We start from the raw sequence: 21,416 nt of genomic DNA on the forward strand, positions 1-21,416 counted from the left end.
AAAGCATTCAGCAATCTCCCTGCCATACCACTGCATGGAGGAGATGAATAGGAAAATTCCTGAACTGCTAACTTGCACATAGACAGATAAAAGAGGGCAGCACATTCTTATGCTTCCATATTTTCTAGGAGAGGGGCATTTAAGAGATTGCCTTGCTCTGCAGCCAGTTTCATGTCCGGTATTAGAGCCACTTCTGCCAAATTTGCCATTCTGTGTGCAAGAAAGTCCAGGTCACAGAAAAGCAGCTTGATTCCCTGGCTGTGACTCACCTTCTGCTACTAGACTATTATTTATTGCTTTGCAGCCTTCAGGACTGGCAGCCTGTTAGTACACTCAAGAATCTGTAAAAGCTTAACCTCGATGGTTCCTGCTGTTCAGAGAACAGCGAGGGAGAAAAGAGTGTCTGGGCAGCTAATACGTTAATTTCATGTCTCCACTTTAACCCAGCAAGCTCACTCATTCTCTGCTCCCTACACCTCAGTAAACATATTTGCTGCCAGTTAGTGTTGTCACATGATTTTGTGAAGTATTTCTTATTTTTGATAGACTGAGCTATTATTTCACTTAGACGCAAGTCCCAGTGAAATTAAGGACTTAAATAGCTCTCTACACTGGAACAGCCTGACTATTTCTCACATTGCCTAGTCTTTGCTAGGGGAGGAAGAGCAGAGCAACTTCTCCCTATCCCAGTTGGGCAAGCTAAAGTATGCCAGCAGTGTTGCTATTTCCCAACATTTCACCTCCTACAGGCCTTTTTGAATTTCCTTGTTCAAGAGAGCTGATGGTGGTGATCTCATGGGATTCCTACCTTTTCACTTCTTCCACAACATAAAAAACAGACTGCTGAAGATCAGTATTAGCCTCTTCATGTCACATAAGGTGATCAGACTGCCAGCTTCAGCAACAAGGGGTGTGGTAGTTTAGCTAGTCGCATTAGCTAAACTTCTGCCTACTGAAGGCATGCAATAGCTACCAAGCCAGAGGCTAAGATTTGTAAGGCTGTGCTATTAAGTGTTAGCCCAAATAGTTTTAAAATACTCTCTTTAAAACCAGTTCAAAAGGCCACCTTAAAAACTGACTGAGACTAGGACTTAAAGTACCTGCGTGGCTTTTCATAAGCCTCAGATATTCAGAAATCTAGAAGTAATAATTGTGTAAACAGATCAAATATATTCCATTTATGCCCCAAAAAACAGTCGCCAACCATGCTGCCCTACAGGAGCCTGCCAAAGCTCATCTCTCAGGTATGCCACCTAAGAAAAGTCTACATTTCATAATCAGTCAAGAACAGGAAGCTCTTCCCACTGCACTAGAAGAGAATGAAGTACTGTATTTAAGTCTAAAGAGACATATTACCAAAATATCACCCTTGGAAGACAGATACAAAACTGTCCTCAACAGCAGATTCTTGCTTACTACCTACGGGAATGAGATGTGTTGGCTGAGACTCTTCCAGCTTGTTTCTCAACCAGTCGAAGTCTTGGTACCGCCGGCGGACAGAATACTCTGGCAAATCAAACTCTGCTCGCGTGGTCTGGAAAAGAAGAACAGGATATGCTTAGCGTGCCCCAAAACCTCTCACTTCAGAGCTTCGCAGCAAATGCAGTACAGCCATCAGTGGCAAGGGTGAGGCCAGACAAACCTTGCACAGGGGCTCCATCCCCAAAATTGTGTTTGCAGCCTGCATGAGAGAAAGATCCTCTGGCCTTTCAAGCAGTGGGAAAGCCAGCGATAAGAAAAATGATTACCTGGAGCTGATGTGTTCTTAAGGTCTCTTAACTTCATTACATGTTCTGCTCAGATAAACTTTATGGGAGAAGTCTGTGGAGACTACTGTGCACCGCACTAATCTCTTACCAGTTACAAGTTTGCAGGGAAGACTCTATGACATCTTCATTCCAAGGACAAGACTATTTTAGCCATCAAGAATTAAAAGCAAAAATATTTCATGACTTGTTTCTTCTGAGGTGCACTAACCATGGGTGAAAAAAGTTTCACCACTGCCCCCATATTCCAGAAGTGACAGGCTTATTACACTCCTTCAAGGCTAAAAGATTAGAACATAAGCCATTGCCAAAGGACTGTTTTTACTGATTTCTGAGAGGAAGAAGCAATTTTGTTTACATTTAAATTCGTGTATGCCAGATTAGAAATATCAGTTCATTAAGTTAAATCTTTAAAGTTTTCATTCTTTAGGGCAAGGAGTTAAAGTTGCCATTACAAGTTTGAGACTGAAGGTAAACATGCGGAAAAGCTGCTGCCAAATGTTTTATCCAGTCTTTGAACAGTTCATAGCCTGGAAATCTGACTGTGTGGGGCTGCTTGCACAGTATGTATTGCAGCTATCTAAAAGCACTAATGAAACTGTGCACCAAATAGGAGCCTCTGCTGAAGAGCATGGTATTGTGATGATTGGAAGGTAGATGGTCCCTATATGCAGCACCAGCACACTACATGCCTACAGCTAGACACCAAACCCATTCTGGCCAGAACTGGTCAGCTTTGACCTGGCACTGAATCCAGCACTAGATTGCTTTGCTATTCCCAGCCACTACAACCACCTGCTAAATTCCAGTAGAGATTTTGTATTTACTTCTGGACTGAGAACAAATGCCACATATTTGGAGAGAACCAAGTAGCAGGCTTTAAACGCAATTCACCTCTTCGCTTGCTCTCTGGATGGCTCCAGCTCTTCAGTTACTGCATGTTAGTCCCACCAATCCCCACTGGGGATATTGTACAAGTTCTGCACCAGAAATCTCTTTCTAGGGGGAAGCCAGCAGCCTTAACACACTATCAACAGAACAGTAGCTCTAGTATACTATAAGCAGCATGCTAATGTGATGTTACCAATGAAATAATTTCATTTCTAGAAAAGGAAGGCATAGAGACAGCAGGGAAGAAATCAAGCTCACCTCCTCACTACGGTAAGAGATACACACATTAGTCCATGGACTAACATAACGGATGTTCACTAATGGAACAGCTGTGTTTGTAGATGAGGTACTACAAAGACCTAGATATCCACTGTGGATTTGTGCTTCACTCAGCTACACCTCAGAGTAACACCAGCTTATTTAACATGTTAGAGTGCCACACTATCAATGAAAAGTATGAGACTTCATATGAACCATTTTCACTGTTTTGAGTAAGAGACTGAATGTTCTTACGCTAGAATAAGATAATTCATGCACATATAGACAGCCCTCATCAGCCAGTGGTGCTGACTGCTTTGTTCTGTTAACAGGGCAGCTGTACCTCTGCCTTGCAGGGGATGACCTGAAACTAGAAGGGAGGGGAAAAAAAAGTAATGATTTAGTTGTAGGGAGAGGTTTTGTGAAATGGGTGTCACTGGGCAAAGGCCTCTTAAGAGACCAGACAGTGAGTGAATGAGACTAATCAGGATGCATACACGTTACACTGTCTTATCCTGTAGCATGAGGATGAAGGTGAAGTCTCTCATCTGTTAGCACTGAGAACCTTATTAACCAGTATTCTGCTAACAGTTAAGGAAAACTATATAGGTATTATTTAGTCTAGAAGTAGGAAAGCAGGATAAGTCCCAGTGCACAAACTTTACATTAATTATCGTTCATCTCTAGCAAACTGCTCCTCCTGCCTTTACATCACAAGCAGATTTGCAAAGTTTTCCATATATCAGGCTTTGTTTCTCAGAGGGAGGCAGATGTAAAATATCACAGTCATCAGCATTTCAGTGTTTGCTGTATGGGCTGTCAAATCTAGACAGCAAATAAGCTTTTCAAAAACTATTTGGACAGAACATAAGGGCCCTTCAAGGTTTTAATGACATCTCACTAATGCTGAAAGAATTTGGATCTGAGATAAAACTGTTCATTAGCTTAGCATGAGTTATTTTTTTCCAGGCTGCATACGAAAAGGAAGAGGGTCTTGCCACTGTCCAGGGATGGCAAGTGAAATGTCTGTGGTTTTGAAACAGTTGAATTCTTCCTGCTTTCTTAGTAGGATCCATAAATCTCATCTTGCAAGGACACGTGTCTGTCCCAAAGGAGGCTGAGAAACTTAGGTGGCAGATCTCAACCTCCCAAAAATAATGGCCAAGACATTTCTAGGGATTTATTGAAGACTCCAGCACAGTTCCACTAAGTCAGTACTGCAGTATTCTGGGCTCAGTCTTACTTGCTGGAAAGCAAGCAGGGTTACAGACACTTTTATCTCTCTTGTTGAAATAGCTTTGACTTGAGGCAATATTAAGGCAATCACCAAGTCTTGGTCTTGTGTAAGATTCTTGTCTTTCTTGAAAGGAGTTAGCAGTCAAACCTAAAGCTAATCTGTGATGACTATGTGAAAGTGTTTTTGCACCCTAGTTCTAGTCTCTTATTCACTGCACCTGATTGTGGATTCCCCTCCATGTCACTATTTAAGTTTGGGGCAAAATCTTCAACTAGATAGAGGAGAATGGCAGAGGAGGGTATTCTTAGCAGATCATAGTTTCATCTGCCTCAAATAGTTTGGACAGTTTGAAAAAGAGATCATAGCACTTACACCTGCTCCTCTCTAGGGATCAAGCTGTTTTGTGTGCTCAGGTAATCTACCCAATGCATGCACTGGAAGCAGGAGGAGAAGGACAGGAAAAAGAAAACAAGACCTCCACTTCAGTATTGAGTGGTTTGAAGGCCTCTCCCCTTCAAGCCTGCAGAGTAACTGCATGACTCTGAGGAATGGCACACAGCTGTTCAGACCTCCATGGGAAAAGGCACAGAAGGCAGCCTTGCCATCCTAGAAAGCACAACAAAAGTGAAGTTAGAAGTACACTTAGTTATGTTTCCCTTGGGAGAAATGACTACATAGTATAAGGGTAAGCTTTATTTTCCCCCTCCCTCCTCAGAAAGATCTACTTGATAAAAATCCCTCTAGAGCACGCATCAGCCTATCTGAAGAGCACAAAGGCATATCATCAGGAACACCCAAGACACTTCAATAATCACAGCCAAGACCAATTAAGTTCCAGCACAAGTTTCACCCACCTTTTCAGTTTCACAAGCCTGCCCGTATAAGAAAATGGCTGTTAGCAGGAAGAAAACAGGGTATGAAACAGTCAAGAGAGCAAGGTCTGAATCACCATCCCCTTTATTTTGGGGATTCCCATTATGTTCTTTAGATGTGTTCATCCAGAAGACATGCTACCTGGCTCTTACTAGGAAGCTGTGAAAGCAGGGGCACAAGCAGGACCAAGTAACCTCTAAGCTTTCTTAGCTTCTCTGCAAGCCATTGTTTTGGACCCTTCCTCAGCCACCACTACCTGCTGACAAAGGTATCAATAGATGGTACGTCTGGGGCATACTGCAAGATTTCTCTTTTTTGCTGTTATGATGAAGGACCTTTCTAAAGAAAAAAAAAAACCTACCACCCACACAACACAAAACCAATACCGCAGTCAGGTTACACTCTTCCCTACAGTGGTGTCCAGTCACAGCCACAAGCGCATATTACAGCACTAGCAGTTACATTCCACTCTTCCACCTAGTGATGCTGCTTTTCACAGCAAGAAGTCTTTAGCATAACTCATTCTAGGACCTATGTTTATCCAAACCTTTGAGGTTCCAATAGCATTCTTCAGTAGAGAAAGAAGAAAAGCTGCCACCCTTGCTTCCTCATCCAGGGCCACCACAGAGACCCTTTCAGCCCTTTACAAGTCTCGAACCCCTCTCATGGAAGTCTGCAAGGGACATGGTGGGAAGGCATAGCCATATGCTGATGGCAAGGAGGAGCAAGGTCTGCTATAGAACTTTGACCTACAACTTGGAAGTGCAAGCATCGGCACTCATCATTGTCTAGGGATTATTCCTGTGTAGCTTTTTTGCCATGTTAAATTACAGCTTTCAGCTACGATGGCTGATTGGGCAATTAGCTTGGCATCAAAGAGACCTTGTTTGTATGGCAAGAATGAGTCAGATCATTAATACTGTTAGTCTTCCAGTCTTTTTTTTAAACAATGGTAGATAACATTAGTGGTGCTAGCCCTAGAGGTTAGTCAGAAGTTTACAAGAATAATGAACCCAAAGAGGGGAGCCTTTATGGTGACCAATAGGAATAAATTATGCACTATTTCACAATACTAGGGTTATGACAGAGCAGATCTATGTGCTACAGTGAGATCCCAAATATTAACAAGTATTAACAGACAGGGAGGTAGATATGCAAAGTCAGAAGTACAGGATAAGAGGTTTTAATATTAAAAAAGGCACTCTAGGGTAATACATCTGATCTAAATACATAAATACCTTACCCGTGTTCCAGAGTTCTGTTTTAAGAAGGGAACCCTTGTATGAACACAAGTTTCCAAGCAGAGGAACATTATTAGGGTGTAACTGTGTGCAGATATTTTATATTGACAGAATAATTGGGTCTTAATTTAAGGGAGAAACAACTTTAGCAAGTTTTAGCCATTTGCCTGTGGAAAGTTGCATCTCATTTTGTGCTTCCTATTCCTTCTGATCATGCAACAGCTGAAAGCTAAGGTCCTCCAAGTAGAAAAGTTTCCTACAATACTTCTTTGCATTTTCTAGTAGTTAATATATAGCATTTCTTGCAAGATTAAGACATTTAGAGCAACAAAGAATGACAGGCCTATGATAAGTGTAAGTAACAGTAAGAGGTAGCTATTATTTTAGAGAAACCACATTTTCTCCTGTGCAGCCTGAAACTTTGGAGTAGACACTTTGGAAAAAAAAAAAAGTTATCTGTGGCCTGTAAAGGCTTCCTTATCTCAAAAGAAAATATTCTCACCAGTATAGAGTGCCATCTAAGTAAGCCAGAGGAATGTTGATCTTTTCGGACAAGTGGATCAAGTATATTCCTGGTGAAGATGGTGAACACTTTTTGCCTTAGGTAACTACGAGTGCCCAAAAGAAATGTCAGCATCACCTAGGAGGTGCTAGTAAGAATGAGCTAGTTAACAGAAATCAACATGCCAGTTGTGAGTGCAGTGGACTTTTCAGATCATTTTTTCCTATTAGTGTAATTAGATTCCATTAATGATTGAACCACAACACATGCTTTAAAAAGTCTCTAGCATATTTCTTTTCAACAGGCACTTGCATTCTTAGGCTACTTAGTTTTAGCAGCAGCTATACTGCCTTCTGTACCAACAACAGCATGGAAACTAGTTTACAGTTGAGGACCAAGATTATGATTTAGTAAGTGGCTGGTAGAGGAAGTGTGGTAAACATGTAAAGCAACAAGCTTAAAGCATTTCAGAAAAGGATAAACACACAAAATGTGAGATATTAACAGCAAATCAACAAGGCACATTCCCCTTCAGGGGAGGTAACTCAAACCACATAGGTCAGATTAACTTGAAAGTTTGTTCATATAAAGTAATGAAACTGGCCTTGCAAGTTTACAAACAGTTCTATTTAAGAGTCAGAGACAAAATTCTAACCTGACACATTAGAAGTTTTGTATAGTTTCATATACTGAAGTAGTAACAGTTCTGCTAGGAGAAGTCACACCTTCAACACATTCACAAGGTACTGAAAGACACTAAGTTCTCGTCCTTAAGGAACTACACTGCAAGGCACAGATGTCCAGAACAAGCCCTAAAAAAGACTCCCCAAAGAAAAAAGTACTAGGAAAGGAGAACGTTGCTTTGTACCTTTGTTGTAACCCTGTATGTAATATAGGTCTCCATTGTGCACACGTGTTTTTTGGGATCATCAACAGTAACAAAGAGGTCTCTAGTTTCCCCATCCAAATCATCATCCAGCTGTAGTCTGTTGAGGAGAGATGAGGAGGAGGCTGGGCTAGAAGTGTCCACAGGTGTGCCATTGGGTAGACTGAGATCCTGTATTGGAGAGAAAAAAAAAAACAAGCAAGTTTTTAATAAGTGAACAGATTCACTACAAAGCACAGTATTCTCAAAGATGCTGTTGACAAGCTTCACTGACATATTACAAAGGCAATTTATTTCAGCAGGTCCAGGAATCACCCTTTCCAGAACGTCTGGACAATTCTCTAAGGTCTTGGCTTCGAATATTTGGTTGTTCTACTGTTCCACAAGTTGAAGAGAAAGCACATTACCACCATACCTCCTCTTAGTATGGTGCAACCTGTTTTCCACTCATGAGGAAGTAGAAGCATCGCTGAAACAACAGTTCCTGGTGAGACTGAACCAACTTAGACTCTGAAAACAAAACAGCTATGCAAATCAAGAGACCTGCTTATAAGACAGGCTTCAGGCAAAATGGCAACAGTTCAGTCGACTGGAATGCAGTCAGCCTTCCTCTCTGCACACTCTTATAGCAGAGGAAGGAGGGCAAACTTGTATCAGAGGCTTCCCATTCAGTACATTAACTTCCAAATATGTTGACAGCAGTTAAGAAACTAATTGCCAGCACTGCACTACAGGACAGTCACAGATCATACGCTCCAGCACCAGTGTCTATGCACATCTCCCTTTTGGAGTCCTAAGGCCAATGAAAACACTATTTTGCTTGAGAGGTCCTCATTCCCATCCTCCCAACTCCAAGAGTATTATCCAGTGCCTAGGGAAGACAGAGGCTAAAAGAACCATAAGTAGCTATTTTAGGAAGGCATGCACAAGGGTTTGGGAAGTCTGTAATTCCTTGAAACTGACTCAGCAGCACGGGGCGGGGGGGGGGGGGGGGGGGACCAATAACAAAACTTTGTAGCCAACTTGGTACATTCCCACACCTCCAAGTCTCACACTTTGATATAGAACAGTTACTCCATACAGCTAGTGGTTACTCCACTTTGCATAAATATCACAACTTCACATGTGTTTTCTGCTCTGGTTTTGTACAAGAGGGAGCTGAAAGCATGTGACAAGTTATACAATATATAGGAACATCTGATAACAGTATTAGAGAGTCCTGAAGATCCATGGCTCTTCAGAGAAGAGAGGAGAGTTTTTTGTTTATTTTGACTAGCAGCACAAGAATAGGTTCATCCGCAGAGTGTTACCCTTGTTAAGGGCAAAGGTTCTTCTGGTTGCTGGACAGAGAAACATCACAACAGCTAAGCAGCACATTAACAAGAAGTGTTTTAGTTCTAGAATTACTGCTTAGCCCTAGCTTCACACGGTCTTTAAGTGGCTAAATGAAATGTGTTATCTTAGCAAAGCAATCGTGTTTAGGTAAGATTCTCTTCGTCCATCCGTATTCCTTATGCAGTTGTGATTTATGTTCCAGGTGGACAAAGGTAGTCCCTATCTTCAAAAGAAGTCTTCCTTTGTTCAAGGGTTCAGAATTACAGGAGAGAGCTTCAAGTTAAAGCTATTTACAAAGGCCTGCCTTTGACAATGGCTACGAACAGGGCTAAGTTCCTACCAGTCTTTCTCACAAACCCATCATGGGAGTACTGGGATTTCACAGACAGCCCCTCTGCCTGTTGCAGTCCTGCAGAACCATGGTAGTATTGCTTTTCACCTTGACAACTGCCTTATGAAGTAGGGAGAATAATGCCTCAGCCTAGACATTTTAGAAAAGGAGTGATCTAAACTATTGTCTGCTAACAGAGAGATTAGATGCATTCTCCCAGCTAATGCTCTGAAGATGAGACATTTCAGATTTAACTGGCAAGTGAGCAAGAATTGGAAGGTAGGCACTCAAATACTCTTTGGAGGGCAAAAGAGCGAGATGAGCATGGCACAGCCCGTCAGCTCAGCCATGAGGTAGAGACCTTGAACTGTACAAGTATCTGGCTCAGACTCAACGTAGCAGGAGCATATACAACAGGAAGAAGCAATGCTACGATAACTGCAGATAAAGAGTTCTGTTGGAGTTACACAAACAAAATAAGCAGAAGACAGGATAAGATAGCAACAGGAGATGGCTTCAAAAAAAATCTACAGTTCAGCTAGACATGAGAATTTGGCTGAGCACAGTAAAGAGCAAAGCAAACCCTGAGACACTGCAAGAGCTGTAGAGAAATCTGTTCCTGTTTCCAAAAGGAAAAGACAGCTCTTCACTGCCCATGTGCAATAAGCATTAGTATAAGACAAGTTGTTCCAGAACCACAGCCAGTGAAATTCTAAGCTTCCAGTATGGAAATGAATTAACTTGTGGAAACAGCTTCAGCCTGGTTGCACAGCAGATCTCAAAAGCCTGTAACAAAACTCTTCCAAAAGAGAGCTTGAAGAATATAATGCTTAAAATACAAAAACTCTGCATCAACGTGTCAGAACAACTGGAGAAAGGACCAGAGATGGAGCTTGCAGCCACTTGCATAAAATTAGTGGCTTTCCTCACCAATTCTTTTGGGAGATAACAGTATCATTCTACATGTCTTGCACTTTTCAAGCAGGGCAGAGGTTTGTGAAGGCTGGAATCCACTCCAATCTACTTGAGTGCATTCTTGCAGTCATGGGTCCTGTGGAGTGTCTCAGATCTTAAAATCAAGCCTGTGATAGTTTTACTTGATTTCAGCCACGGATGAAACACCCCAGATCTAGATAAAGTAAAGCTTCTAGACCAACTCTGGTTAGGAACAGGAGGGCTACTAGCTGTGGGGGGGGGAAATGACAGAGGATGTGTACATTGGAAGTACTACTGTGCTATACTGCCTCATCTGCAATGGCAGAAGCCTCCCCTGGCATCATGCCCTGCTACTTTGCCAGTGTTCTGCAGCCAAAGGCCAAGTTAGAAGCTATTTGTCCTTAATGGGTAGAGCTTCTTAACTAACTGCACATGGAACAATGCTCATGACTGCTGAACCTTCGTTTAACAGTAGGCAGCATCAGTTTGCTGAAGTCTTGTGCCTTTGCTAGAAAGAGGTAGGCTTTGAAGTGTCACAGCAGATGGCCTACCAATTTAAGTTGTCTCAGGCTGTAATCCTTTCAGCAGAGCACCTCCTCATCATGTTAATTGGCACTGGCTTTCTTCCATTGGACTTGGAGGATTTTTTGCAGTTGGGGAAGCAAGACTGCATCATCTGTTCTAGTCTGCTTTTACCACAGAAAGAGGAGTATGTCCTGCAGAGCCTAGCAAGAAAGGAGATCTGCAGCCATCTGCATTTCTACCTGTCGGTGTTGTTACCACACCCACAAGGATCTGAAATACTGACTAGTATTAATTGTTTTATATAACAAAGAGTGTGGCTTCAGTGCCAGGGACTCATGCATCACCTTTAGTGTACCCAGTAGCTACTCATCCACTGTGTTAAGTACATAACTGCATTATCAGAGATCAGCACAGTCCAAGTCCCAGCAGCTACCTACTGCTTACAGAGCTCTTCACAGAAAAATAGGTGCTTTTTGTCACAGCACCTGTTAGTCACAGTACAGTCAGCCTGCCATGAACCTGAGCAGGCCCACAGAGGGGAGAAGGGGAGGATGCTTCTGGCAGCCAGGCAGATAGAATGGAGGACAGGTTCTGTCAAGACATTCTTGAAGTCTTACAGACTATTCATGAAGACTTCCTCAAGTTTCAATGCTTTTCTAAAGCAAAGATCCTTAATCTCTGTCCCTCACCGCCTCAGGCCAGTCTCGTAACTTTGTCACCTGCTGAAGCAGGTCAGATGAAGGTCTAGCAAGGTCTGGATCACTACTTATAGCAGAAACAGTATGACATTCAGACCTTCAGGTTCATGATGTACTGGTTAAGTACTAGGATTTGTGCACAGCTGTACAATCACCTACAGGCAGACTCTTCACACATTCCTACGGAATTTGTAGGATTCCTCAAGACATCCAAATTTACAGGTACATGAGATCAGATGACTCTAGCATCACGTTTGGTTTCCTACAGTGCAGAGCAAGTAGGAACTAACTGCCTGTGTTGGAAATGCATGAGCCCTGCCAACTATGCAGGCTGCTATCTGGTAAGGGAGCAGCTTCACATTCTTTCGTTATGTTATGCAGTTCAAACACCTTGAGTAGTTAGCCTGCCCAGAAACAGATACTAAAACTATCAAGAAGTTCACTTAATCCAAGTTTAAAATTCAGCTGAATTTTATAAACTTGAAGGCTGCATGTGAGATGCAAAATGAGCTGGGAAGTTTCCAGCTGATCTCATTCTCTCCCTCCTTCATTCTCCCAGGAGATTTGCCAAGACTCTAGATTGACAGAGCAGCTTGGATCCACATAAAGTAAAACCTCAAGAGCTTGGTATTCCATCTTCTGGATGGCAGCCTCCCCCAGTGGAGCAGTACACACCAGAGAAAGCGTTCAGGATTCAGCCCTGGAAGAATAAAAATGGGTTTAAAATTCTGCAGGTATTGGCTTATTGTCAAATGAAGATCATACAGTCTCCTGTTAAGTGCAGCTAGTCAATACTGCAGCTTCTACAAACTCAATGTTAATTTTCACCTATCCTGCCTTAGCAAGCATACAGCTCAACCAGATAGCTTGTCTATCTAAGCTTCCACAAAGGAAGTGGGAGAGGTGGTTCAGCTAGGTCTTCCAACCAGATAAACTCATCTCTGGAGACAGTTAGCCTGCAACCACCTGGTGTTGCAAGCACATTGCTCTCATTCAACAAGTATTAGGTAACAGCAAGAGACATTTAGAAATGTTGCTGTTTAGAGGCAAGTGCTGCACTTAATACCAAATATCCCTGCCTAACTCAAGGACCTTACAGGCAAGCCTATACCACTCCTAGAGTCTCGCTGCTTCACTTCTGAAATTCAGAGTTCTGCACCTTTCTCTGTGTTTCAAGGTGTTACATTGCTTTTTGCCATCCATTTCCAGAGAGACACAACCACAGATACAATCATATTGAGGGGAAAGTGATTCCACACAATTGCAGTTTTTGCAAGACTGGTTTTTGGAACAGTCTTACCTTCATACTTGCAGTACGTGACAGTAAGTCATAGCAGAATTGCTGCTGGTGACTGGAAAACTAAAATGGTTTAGATGTAAATAGTCCTAAGAACACTATAAAAGTTCTCATTAACTTGGCTTTCACATAGCACTACTCTCATCCCAGCAAGTTTCGAAAGCAGGTATTTTTTGTTTATAGAGTTCTCTGCCATCAGCCTGTACAGATCAGCTCTGTGTAGAAAAAGAAAGCACCTTTCCATCCTCCAGTCCATGGGGAACAGTTCATCTGTCACTGACAGCATGGTATCCTATTAGATCTTGCTGAGCATTTGTATAGCGAAATTTCAGTCTGCACAAGATCATTATCCAATACCAACCACAGACAAATACCTTCTCTTCAGATGAAGTACAAGGGAAGAAAAGGTATTTGCTTCCCCTTTATGTATGTTCAGCTCCATTCTCTACCAGACATCAGCATCATACCTCACTTACTACAGGTCACCTTTGTTTCCCCACACCTATCCTAGGTAGATATGAGATACTGCATGTCCCCTGCTCTTGCACTGTCTTTGGGCAGCTACTTTAAGGCAAGAGTGACCAAAGTGGGGGATCCAGAATGCAAAGAAGGGGGAATGCTCTGGACACAGTAGAGATGGGAGGATAAGGTGGCAGTATTGCTCTACAAGGTTTTAAAAAACAAAACAAAACAAAACCAAAAAACACACCACCAACAAAAAACCCCCACAGTTAAACTTCAAAAACCCTACTCATTCCCAGGAGGAAGTAACACATTTCTACACTGATCCACAAACAAGACAGTGCTAAGTTGTATTTTGACAAGAACTGTGACAATCAACTTCTAAGGCTGGACCTACCCTCCTTGGAAAGGGTAAGTGGTTATACACACATACCAGCTCCTGACATACTTCTCCAGTAAAGGCAAGGAGAGTACAGTCTGTGTGGGTATACTCACAAGGAACAAGATTATACCCTCAGAAGTGGTCAGCATTTTCTACTCTTTCAATCATCTAGAATCAGACTGCAAGGTTGAGGCTATTTTAAGAGCAATACAGACAAAGCTCAAATCAGAAGTTCTTCTTGCTCTTACCTGGAAATGTGTCAGCAGAAGAGGGACAGTGATGTGTGCTGAGGACACAAGCCCAGATTTTTATTTCCCATTCCTGGAGGGTAGTCTGTGGGCCCTGCAGTGTTGGGCAGAAAACTCCTAACTCTAATGGTGCATGCATACCACACCTGGTCCAAGCCTCACCTCTACAGTTCCAGCAGTGCCACTGGTATTCTGCCCATCTAACCAAAAAGCCGCTAAATAAAGACTCGATCAATTTGCTCTCCGGATATTTTAAATAGGTGTCACAGTACAACGTGCTGCCAAGCCGTGTGTCTGATGACTTTGTTCTGGAGTTCGTCACTCGAACTAGTGTTTCTGCTCTGTAGGTCAGAGTTGCCTGGAGACAGGCTGCTTAATATCACTGAAAAAAATAAAAAAAAAAAAAAAAGAATTTCAGATGCAGCAGCTGATCATAACAGCATGGAATTTGGTACCACTCAAGACCAGGTTGGTATCACACTTGAAATAGTGTTTCTTTGCACTATGGTTGGACAGAGAAACACTGGAACAAGCTTCACAGAGACACTACAGGATTGACATAAGCACTTTCCAAGACTTCTCATGCAGGTCATGGGATTCCCACCTCTTCCCTGAGGCTAACAGCCAAGTTTTATAAGATGGATTATTTTACTTTGTGGCTTGTTTTCCCATAAATCATCACAGTTAAGCTAACCAGAGCAAGAATGCAGGCATAGAAGCGTTTTCTACAAACAGGATTTTCAGCAAGAGCAATAAGCCATCTCCTACCTCTGTTGCTGAAGTCTTCAGGGATTCAGCTACAATACAGCTCTGTGCACGGGGGCAAAGGGGGATGTCACAAGGAGGTGTCAAGTACCACACCAGAGCATCTGTTCATACAGTCTGGCTACATCTCTGTCTTCTCACAGAGTCCTTAAGAGGGTGGCCTCTTTTCCTAGTCTGGAAAAGGAACTGTGCAATATCACACTAAAGCTAAATGTGGTTCAGGTTACACTCTAAAAATGAGTATCATGAGTGGCATCTCACAGATGCTTTACAGCAGTTGATACAAGTCCTTCAATATTAGTAATAAACCATGTTACTGTGCTACTTTGTGCACAAAAGGTCAAAAGGCTTTGGGGCCCAGGCATTTGGCAGATGAAATGGGTTATTTAGAGCAGACATTAATTAGGCAAAATGTAAGACATATTTTTGTCTTATTAACTCTCACTAACCTGACATGTCCTTCCCCATATCCTTTGAATAGGAAGGAAAAGTGCAAGGAGTAACTGGACACTTAGAGCTCCCTTGCTGTGGCAAGGTATTTTAAACGCAAAGAGGTATTTTAAAACATCCACAGGATGAAACGTTCTCTTGGAAGAAATGGTCCCAGATCCAAAGTTAGCTTCTACATCTGTTTACAAAACACTAGAGTCCTTGCAGAAAGCTTTATCAATCTTCCTAAGCAAAAAGTCAGTCTGGCAACTGTCCAGCAAGATTAGTTCATTTATGTTTCAGCTGTAGGAAGTGGTAGAAAAGTGACTGTGACCTGAAGGAAAGCAAGGAAGTTTAACATTTGGGCAGCCTTGGATTTGCATCCTGTAGGAGAACTAAAGGTTCTTTCTTCCTTCCGCAGTTCTCAGTAGAAGGCAACAGGCACCAGCTCCACTATCTTCAGAGCTCAAAGATCTCCACAAATGGCAGAAGCTAGACCTCTTCAGAAACATTTAGAAAAATGTGGCCCTTTTGAGTCAAGTCTCCAGTTACTCTCCTCTAGCTCTGTTAAGTTCCATGTCTATCTGCAAGGAGATTGTTTCAGGAGTCCTGTTTGTTACAAGACTTGAATTATTATCAGAAGGGTTCTGCAGCTGTGTGCACAGGAACATCATAACTCATTTTAACCTGCCAAAGAGTACCTTGTTAATGAACAAGCTTAACACACCCAGTGTTTTATTTAAAGCTTCATTTTCAGAACCTGAGCTCTGACCTTCTAAATAGCAAAGCAGCAGCCAGGATTCAGACCACGAGCAGGAAAACTTGAATCCAGCATATGACTAGGAATCATTCCCAATCCAAGAAGCCAGATTTGTATCTGATTACAGATGGAACAGTTTGTTAAGCTTGTCCAAACTAAACTGCTTTCTCCTAGAGACATACAGCTTTCTGTTAAAGCTCTGCAGACACACTGTGCAGCAGGTTTTTTCCTGTTCATGATCTAGAAGTAGGTTTACTGCATCAACAGTTATTCAGGTATCCACTGTCAAAGTACCAATTTGGCTGCGATGTTTTTGAGAGCAAATAGTACTATCTTTTAAACATCAACAGATTCAAAGGACCAGGAAGAAGCAGAAAGAAGAAACAGGAAGAAATGAGATGATAGAGGGCTGAAAAGCACTGTAGTATCCTGGCAAATACTTCATTTAAACCAGCAAGAATACACCTCCGTATTGCGTTACTATGTGGGTTTCTTCATGCTCACTGTTTTAGATGAGTTGCATTAGCATTTCCCCACACAAGATTGGAGGGATTTCATAACAGCAAGGCAAACTGACAAGACATCACTGTGCAAGTAAAGAAGGCAGAGATGTTCAAAGGGAGAACTGATGTTTTCATCTCAAACCCCAGAAGAGCTTGAGGAGCGTGCTCTTGTAGGAGCTCTCAGAGTTAGTTTACGCAGGTGCAATTTAAGGGATAGCCCTCCACCACGTTTGCTGATAAATGAAACATTTTCCAGCAGAAAGGCATTTGCTCCCAGAGGGGCAGAGTAAACAAAGTGCGTATCTGTTGGAAGAAAAAAAAAAAAAAAACCAAAACAAAATCCACACAGTATGATCACTTCACTCCCTGCTTTAAGGGGAGTAAGTGAGGAAAAGCAGTCAGGTAGTATCTCCTCACAGTATGAAAACTATCTGTAGAGACTGATAGAGGGAAGAAATAAAGCATGAGATCTACAGACTAATTCATCTATAGAAACACTCTTTATTTATATGGCCTAGGCTGCCACTGCGGCACATATAGGTGTTTGGCACACTTGGCTTCAAGTGAAGTATACTGATCAGGAGCAAGCCAGTCAGCACACTGAAAGTCAACATACCAATCCTGAAGAGGCCAGGCTGATGACTGGCAATAAACGGCGTGGATTAAAGTTTTCCAGGGGTTTTCTTGGCGACAATCCAAAACACAGCTTCGTCTTGGCAGCATCCAAGATTTTCACTTACAATTTGCCTTATAATAGCATCTAAAAAGCTACAGCAAAGGTGCCAGTTGTACCCGGATAAGCATGAGACTCAGTATTGTCTGGGATAGTCTATCACTGATTCCCACATGGCAGCACTTTCACCACGGAACCAGTCGCAAGTAGCTGTTGCTAACGCCAGCTGCAGCAGTGGGTGGCGGAGGGGGAGAAGAGGCTTCTCTGCCCTTGAACAACACCTGCACTGCAGCATATTCCTTTCAAGGAACATATCCCATCATTCAAGCTCACTGGAAAAGTGAGGCCAACTATGCAGGTAGAGTTTAAGACAGGTGTTTTTATACCCTAGGAGGCCCTTCAGAAGTACAGCAAGTTCCATTCAAGCAGCGTAAGGCAACACTTTCCCAGCAGAACAGGGCACTGAACCAGCATTGTAACAGCTCTCCTGGTACATGCGACAGAGGGACCTTCACCCCTTGCTAGTATTTTGGCTTTGAGAGGCTACTAGGTACTCTCATCAGATATGCAGAGTTAGGGTGGTTTAAAAGATGTTGTTTTGGGGTTTTTCAGACTTAAACTCAGTTTGAGATTAGAGCACAGACTAAGAATAAGAATCAGGATCAAAGTATGTGCTTCAGTAAGCCATCCCATCACTGATAACACTAGAGACCACTGCAACTATTATTTTCCAAGATAGGCAGAGAGATTGTCATCCTAACAGTAGAGTCTGCACTACTTAATTTGAGGGCATAATACAGAAGAAAGTAAAGCCAGTTGCTATTGACATTTTGTTCATTCTCCTAGAGAACAGAGTACTACGCATTTTTGTGATGCCTTTGCTCCCACACACTGGTGTGGTTCTCTTCAACCTAAGATACATAAAACCGCAAACTTGAGTCCAGCAAAAGCCCATCTTTGTGGGTTAGAGACACCACCAGTTCAACTTCCAGAGTAATCTGTCACCTACTGCTTATTGCTTCATAGAAGCAGCAGTGTAGAAGCTTGGAACGTGGCTGTAAGACAGTGATGTTCTCCAAAGGACTTTCTGCTTTGAAGATGACTCTACAAATCTTGGCTGAGCTCTTTCCTTGCCTGTTATATGAATTTTGGATTATTGCCTTTATTTTCAGAACAATTTCAGCTAGTTCCACTAACCTGCGTCACCTACACAATTATTCAGATAGATACTTCATGATTTATGCGAAATATTTGGTTGAGAATCAACAATTTTGGCATTATAGCATCACCTACAGCTAAAGGCAACACCTCCTTCTGCCCCTCTCCCCCCAATTTAGAAAATAAAACATGTGCCATAAATTCATCTGTCAATAAACCATTTAAGTTGGACTGGCATTGGGAATGCTAATTCATTAAGAGTTGCAGCTCACTGGATTTGTTTTTCATCTTCAATTGGTCATTGCAGTATTGCTAATAGCTACCTCGCTGTCAGTTATTGCCATTAGTAACCAGGAGAGAAACAGGTCCCCCACAGGTTTTTTGAGAATTTACTAAGAATAAAATCTTACTAAGAGTAAATTCACTCAGCTTTAGCTCAGGGTTGCAGCTGCTACCACCTTCAAGGTGGAGTTTGGAGCATTCTGCCCCATTTCATCCAAGTGGTGGGAGTAGTTTTCCTCTGCTACAAGAGCTTGGGGTCTCAGCTGCACTGCAAACCCGGCTCTGGCAGTCAAGTCAGCCACAGCTTAAAGAGTAACTACAGCTCAGCATTTAAGATCTTGCTCAAGGTCAGCAGAGAACAAGGCTCAGTGAAGTTACTTCTGAGAAATACACAAGATCAAATGCCATTTTTAATTGGTGTACTGTCTTCTGCAGACTGAAAGCAGATGCAAGTTACAAAGATGCAGGCTAGGTGTTGCAAGTAGATTTTCACATAGCAGGACTGAGTTAAGTCTCACCCCACCGTAGGAGCTCCCAACTTCTCTCCTGACCTACTTTACAGAAACCAGCCTCTGCAGATAAGGAAGAGACTGGCTAGTGTGACAGCCAGACAACCTGTTTAACATACCACAAGAGCAGCCCACAATGCTAGATCAGGACAATAGTTTGCAGGTTAATCTAGGAATTGATGTCTCCCAGATCACAGTGCGTCAATAGGAAAGCCTCAGTCTTTATCCTCTGCCCCTCCCATCATTAATTACGGGGACATGCTGCTTGAGGCTTATCACAAACCACTGAGGCACCAATAAGAGAATGAAGTGCCCACACAGCCGTAAAACGAGTTTCTTAACCTATCTGGTTATCTCTTTTCCCCCAAAAAAGAGCTCAGAGAGCATCCAGCAACTCAGGTAGGCTTGAGGCATTCCAGCACAGGCATTCCAGAGGATTCTTTCCAACCATGAAGCTCAACTTTTTCCACCATGGCTGACACAGTATTGCCAAGATTCACCATTCTGAAATACAGCTGAAGAACCCAGTTCTTCTACATACGTTTTGAATATCTGTTTTCAATACTCTGTCTCATGAAGTATGAAGCAATACCGTTGAAAAGATCATGAAAGCTGTGTAACACCAAATTCAACCTCAAAGTATACCACTCCCTCCATTAAGCTGAAATAAGAACCACAAAGTAATAATACTGTTATACAGTAGAAGCTATGTTCAGTTTTACCAGATGGAAAGATAAAAAAAGTAATGGTACTAAGATAGTTATGTTGATGTAACTGTTTGTCCCAAGTTAAGTGTTAGCTGTCCTTCATCTTGTTCAGAAAAGAGGGGAACCGCCCATTCCAGAGAAACTCGCTGTACTGGGAAGTTGTGGATCAAAGAGACCACTGAGTACAGTTTTACAACAGTACTAGAGCACCTACCTACATTGTAAGATACCATTGAAGCACCCTTACCAATAAATCCTATTTCTGTAAATGAAGGCAACTCAGCAAGCACACCAATGTGTATGTGCTTTTACACCATCAAACTCCAGAGTGGCTACAAGCAAAAAGCACACAAGCACTCTATCTTTTCAGTAAGGTACCATGGTATTACCCTATGCAAGTGATACAATGAGTCTGAGATGACATAGATAAAGTAGTTCTAGTTACCACCATTTGAAAGATGGGAAACTGGATTCAGCCAGCAGCTTGGCTGTGGGTAGAGCGCTGATGACAAGATGAAAGCCATGCTAGGTTTAAGTCAGTTCTTCTAACTGGGAGACTAGAAAGAGCATGCACACAGTGCAACAGGAGAAAAGACAGCAGTTCCTTTAAACAAGATAACTAAGCTCAGCCTTTGAGAGCTGATGGCCCACTTATGAAACACATGGCAGACAAGTGCTTGTACCACCACGCTTCAGTGATTTAACACGCATCTACTATGCAATGTAACCTCCCCATTCAGCACAGTGACTGGGGGAAGAGAACCACAGGATTTCCCAAAAGCCAGGAAAACATCTTCATAAATAGGTGAATTCTGAAGCAGTTAGGAGACAGTTCAACCAAACTAGCAATCCTGCTGTCCTAGGTGGAAAACAATATTCCTGTGTCCTTCAAGCACTTCTTGTGCAGAAGGACAGGGATTTACTGGAAGAAGCCTCACATTCACAGGTCCTGAGAGGTAACTTAAATCACAATGATATTTGCTGGAGGGACAACACAGCAGAGGTGACATCATCTAGAAGGTTTCTGAAGTGCCTTGATGACAACTGCCTGACAGAGGTGATTGATAAGCTGATGAGGGGAGATGCTTACAAAGAGGAAGAATTGGTCGGGGATGTGAAGGTAGAGGGCTGCCTTGACCACAGTATCCATGAGCTGGTGGAGTTTGTGATCCTGAGAGGATGGAGCAAAGCAAAGAGCAGGATCACACCACCAGACTTCCACGGAGCAGACTTTGGCCTCTTCAGGGATCTTCTAGGAAGAAGGCATGTGGCCCTGGAGAGGCATCCAGGAGAACAAGTTAGTTTTCAAGGAACACCTCTCCAGCCCCAATACTGATCCATCCCAATGAGCAGGAAATCAAGCAAAGGCGGCTGGAGACCTGCGTGCATGAACATGGAGCTCCAGACTAAACTCAACTATAAAAAGGAAGCATAAAAAAGGCAGTAGCAGGCACAGTTGACCCAGGAGGACTATAAAAACAACATCTGAGCATGCAGGGATGGGTTTAGTGGGATTGAATCAAATCTGGCAGAGGATTGGAACAGCCAACAAGGAAGGTTCTACAGGTACCTCAGCAGCAAAACAAAGAATAAGGAAAATGCATCCCTGATGGAGCAGAGCATCTGATGACAAGGGACACAGATAACACCAAAGTATTCAGTGCTTTCTTTGCCTGAGTCTTTATGGGGATGACCAGCCTTCAGGAATCCCAGGCCCCTGAGCCCTGTAGGGAAGTCTGGAACAAGGCAAATGCACCATCAG

At 42.6% G+C, this 21,416-nt stretch overlaps 1 protein-coding gene across 1 annotated transcript in view; it reads right to left on the bottom strand.

Moving 5' to 3' along the window:
• The window catches only part of SNX30 (sorting nexin family member 30), a 50,051-nt gene that overhangs the window by 21,944 nt on the left and 6,691 nt on the right, over nucleotides 1–21,416 (bottom strand). The window contains exons 2-3 of the mRNA XM_010309129.2: nucleotides 7,637–7,825; nucleotides 1,424–1,534 (exon numbers count right to left, since the gene is read on the bottom strand). Of these exons, the coding sequence (XP_010307431.2) occupies nucleotides 1,424–1,534; nucleotides 7,637–7,825 (300 nt within the window). The remainder of the gene's footprint in view (nucleotides 1–1,423; nucleotides 1,535–7,636; nucleotides 7,826–21,416) is intronic.

The sequence above is a fragment of the Balearica regulorum genome, chromosome Z (assembly GCF_011004875.1).
Source record: "Balearica regulorum gibbericeps isolate bBalReg1 chromosome Z, bBalReg1.pri, whole genome shotgun sequence".
Classification (NCBI taxonomy): Eukaryota; Metazoa; Chordata; class Aves; order Gruiformes; family Gruidae; genus Balearica; species Balearica regulorum.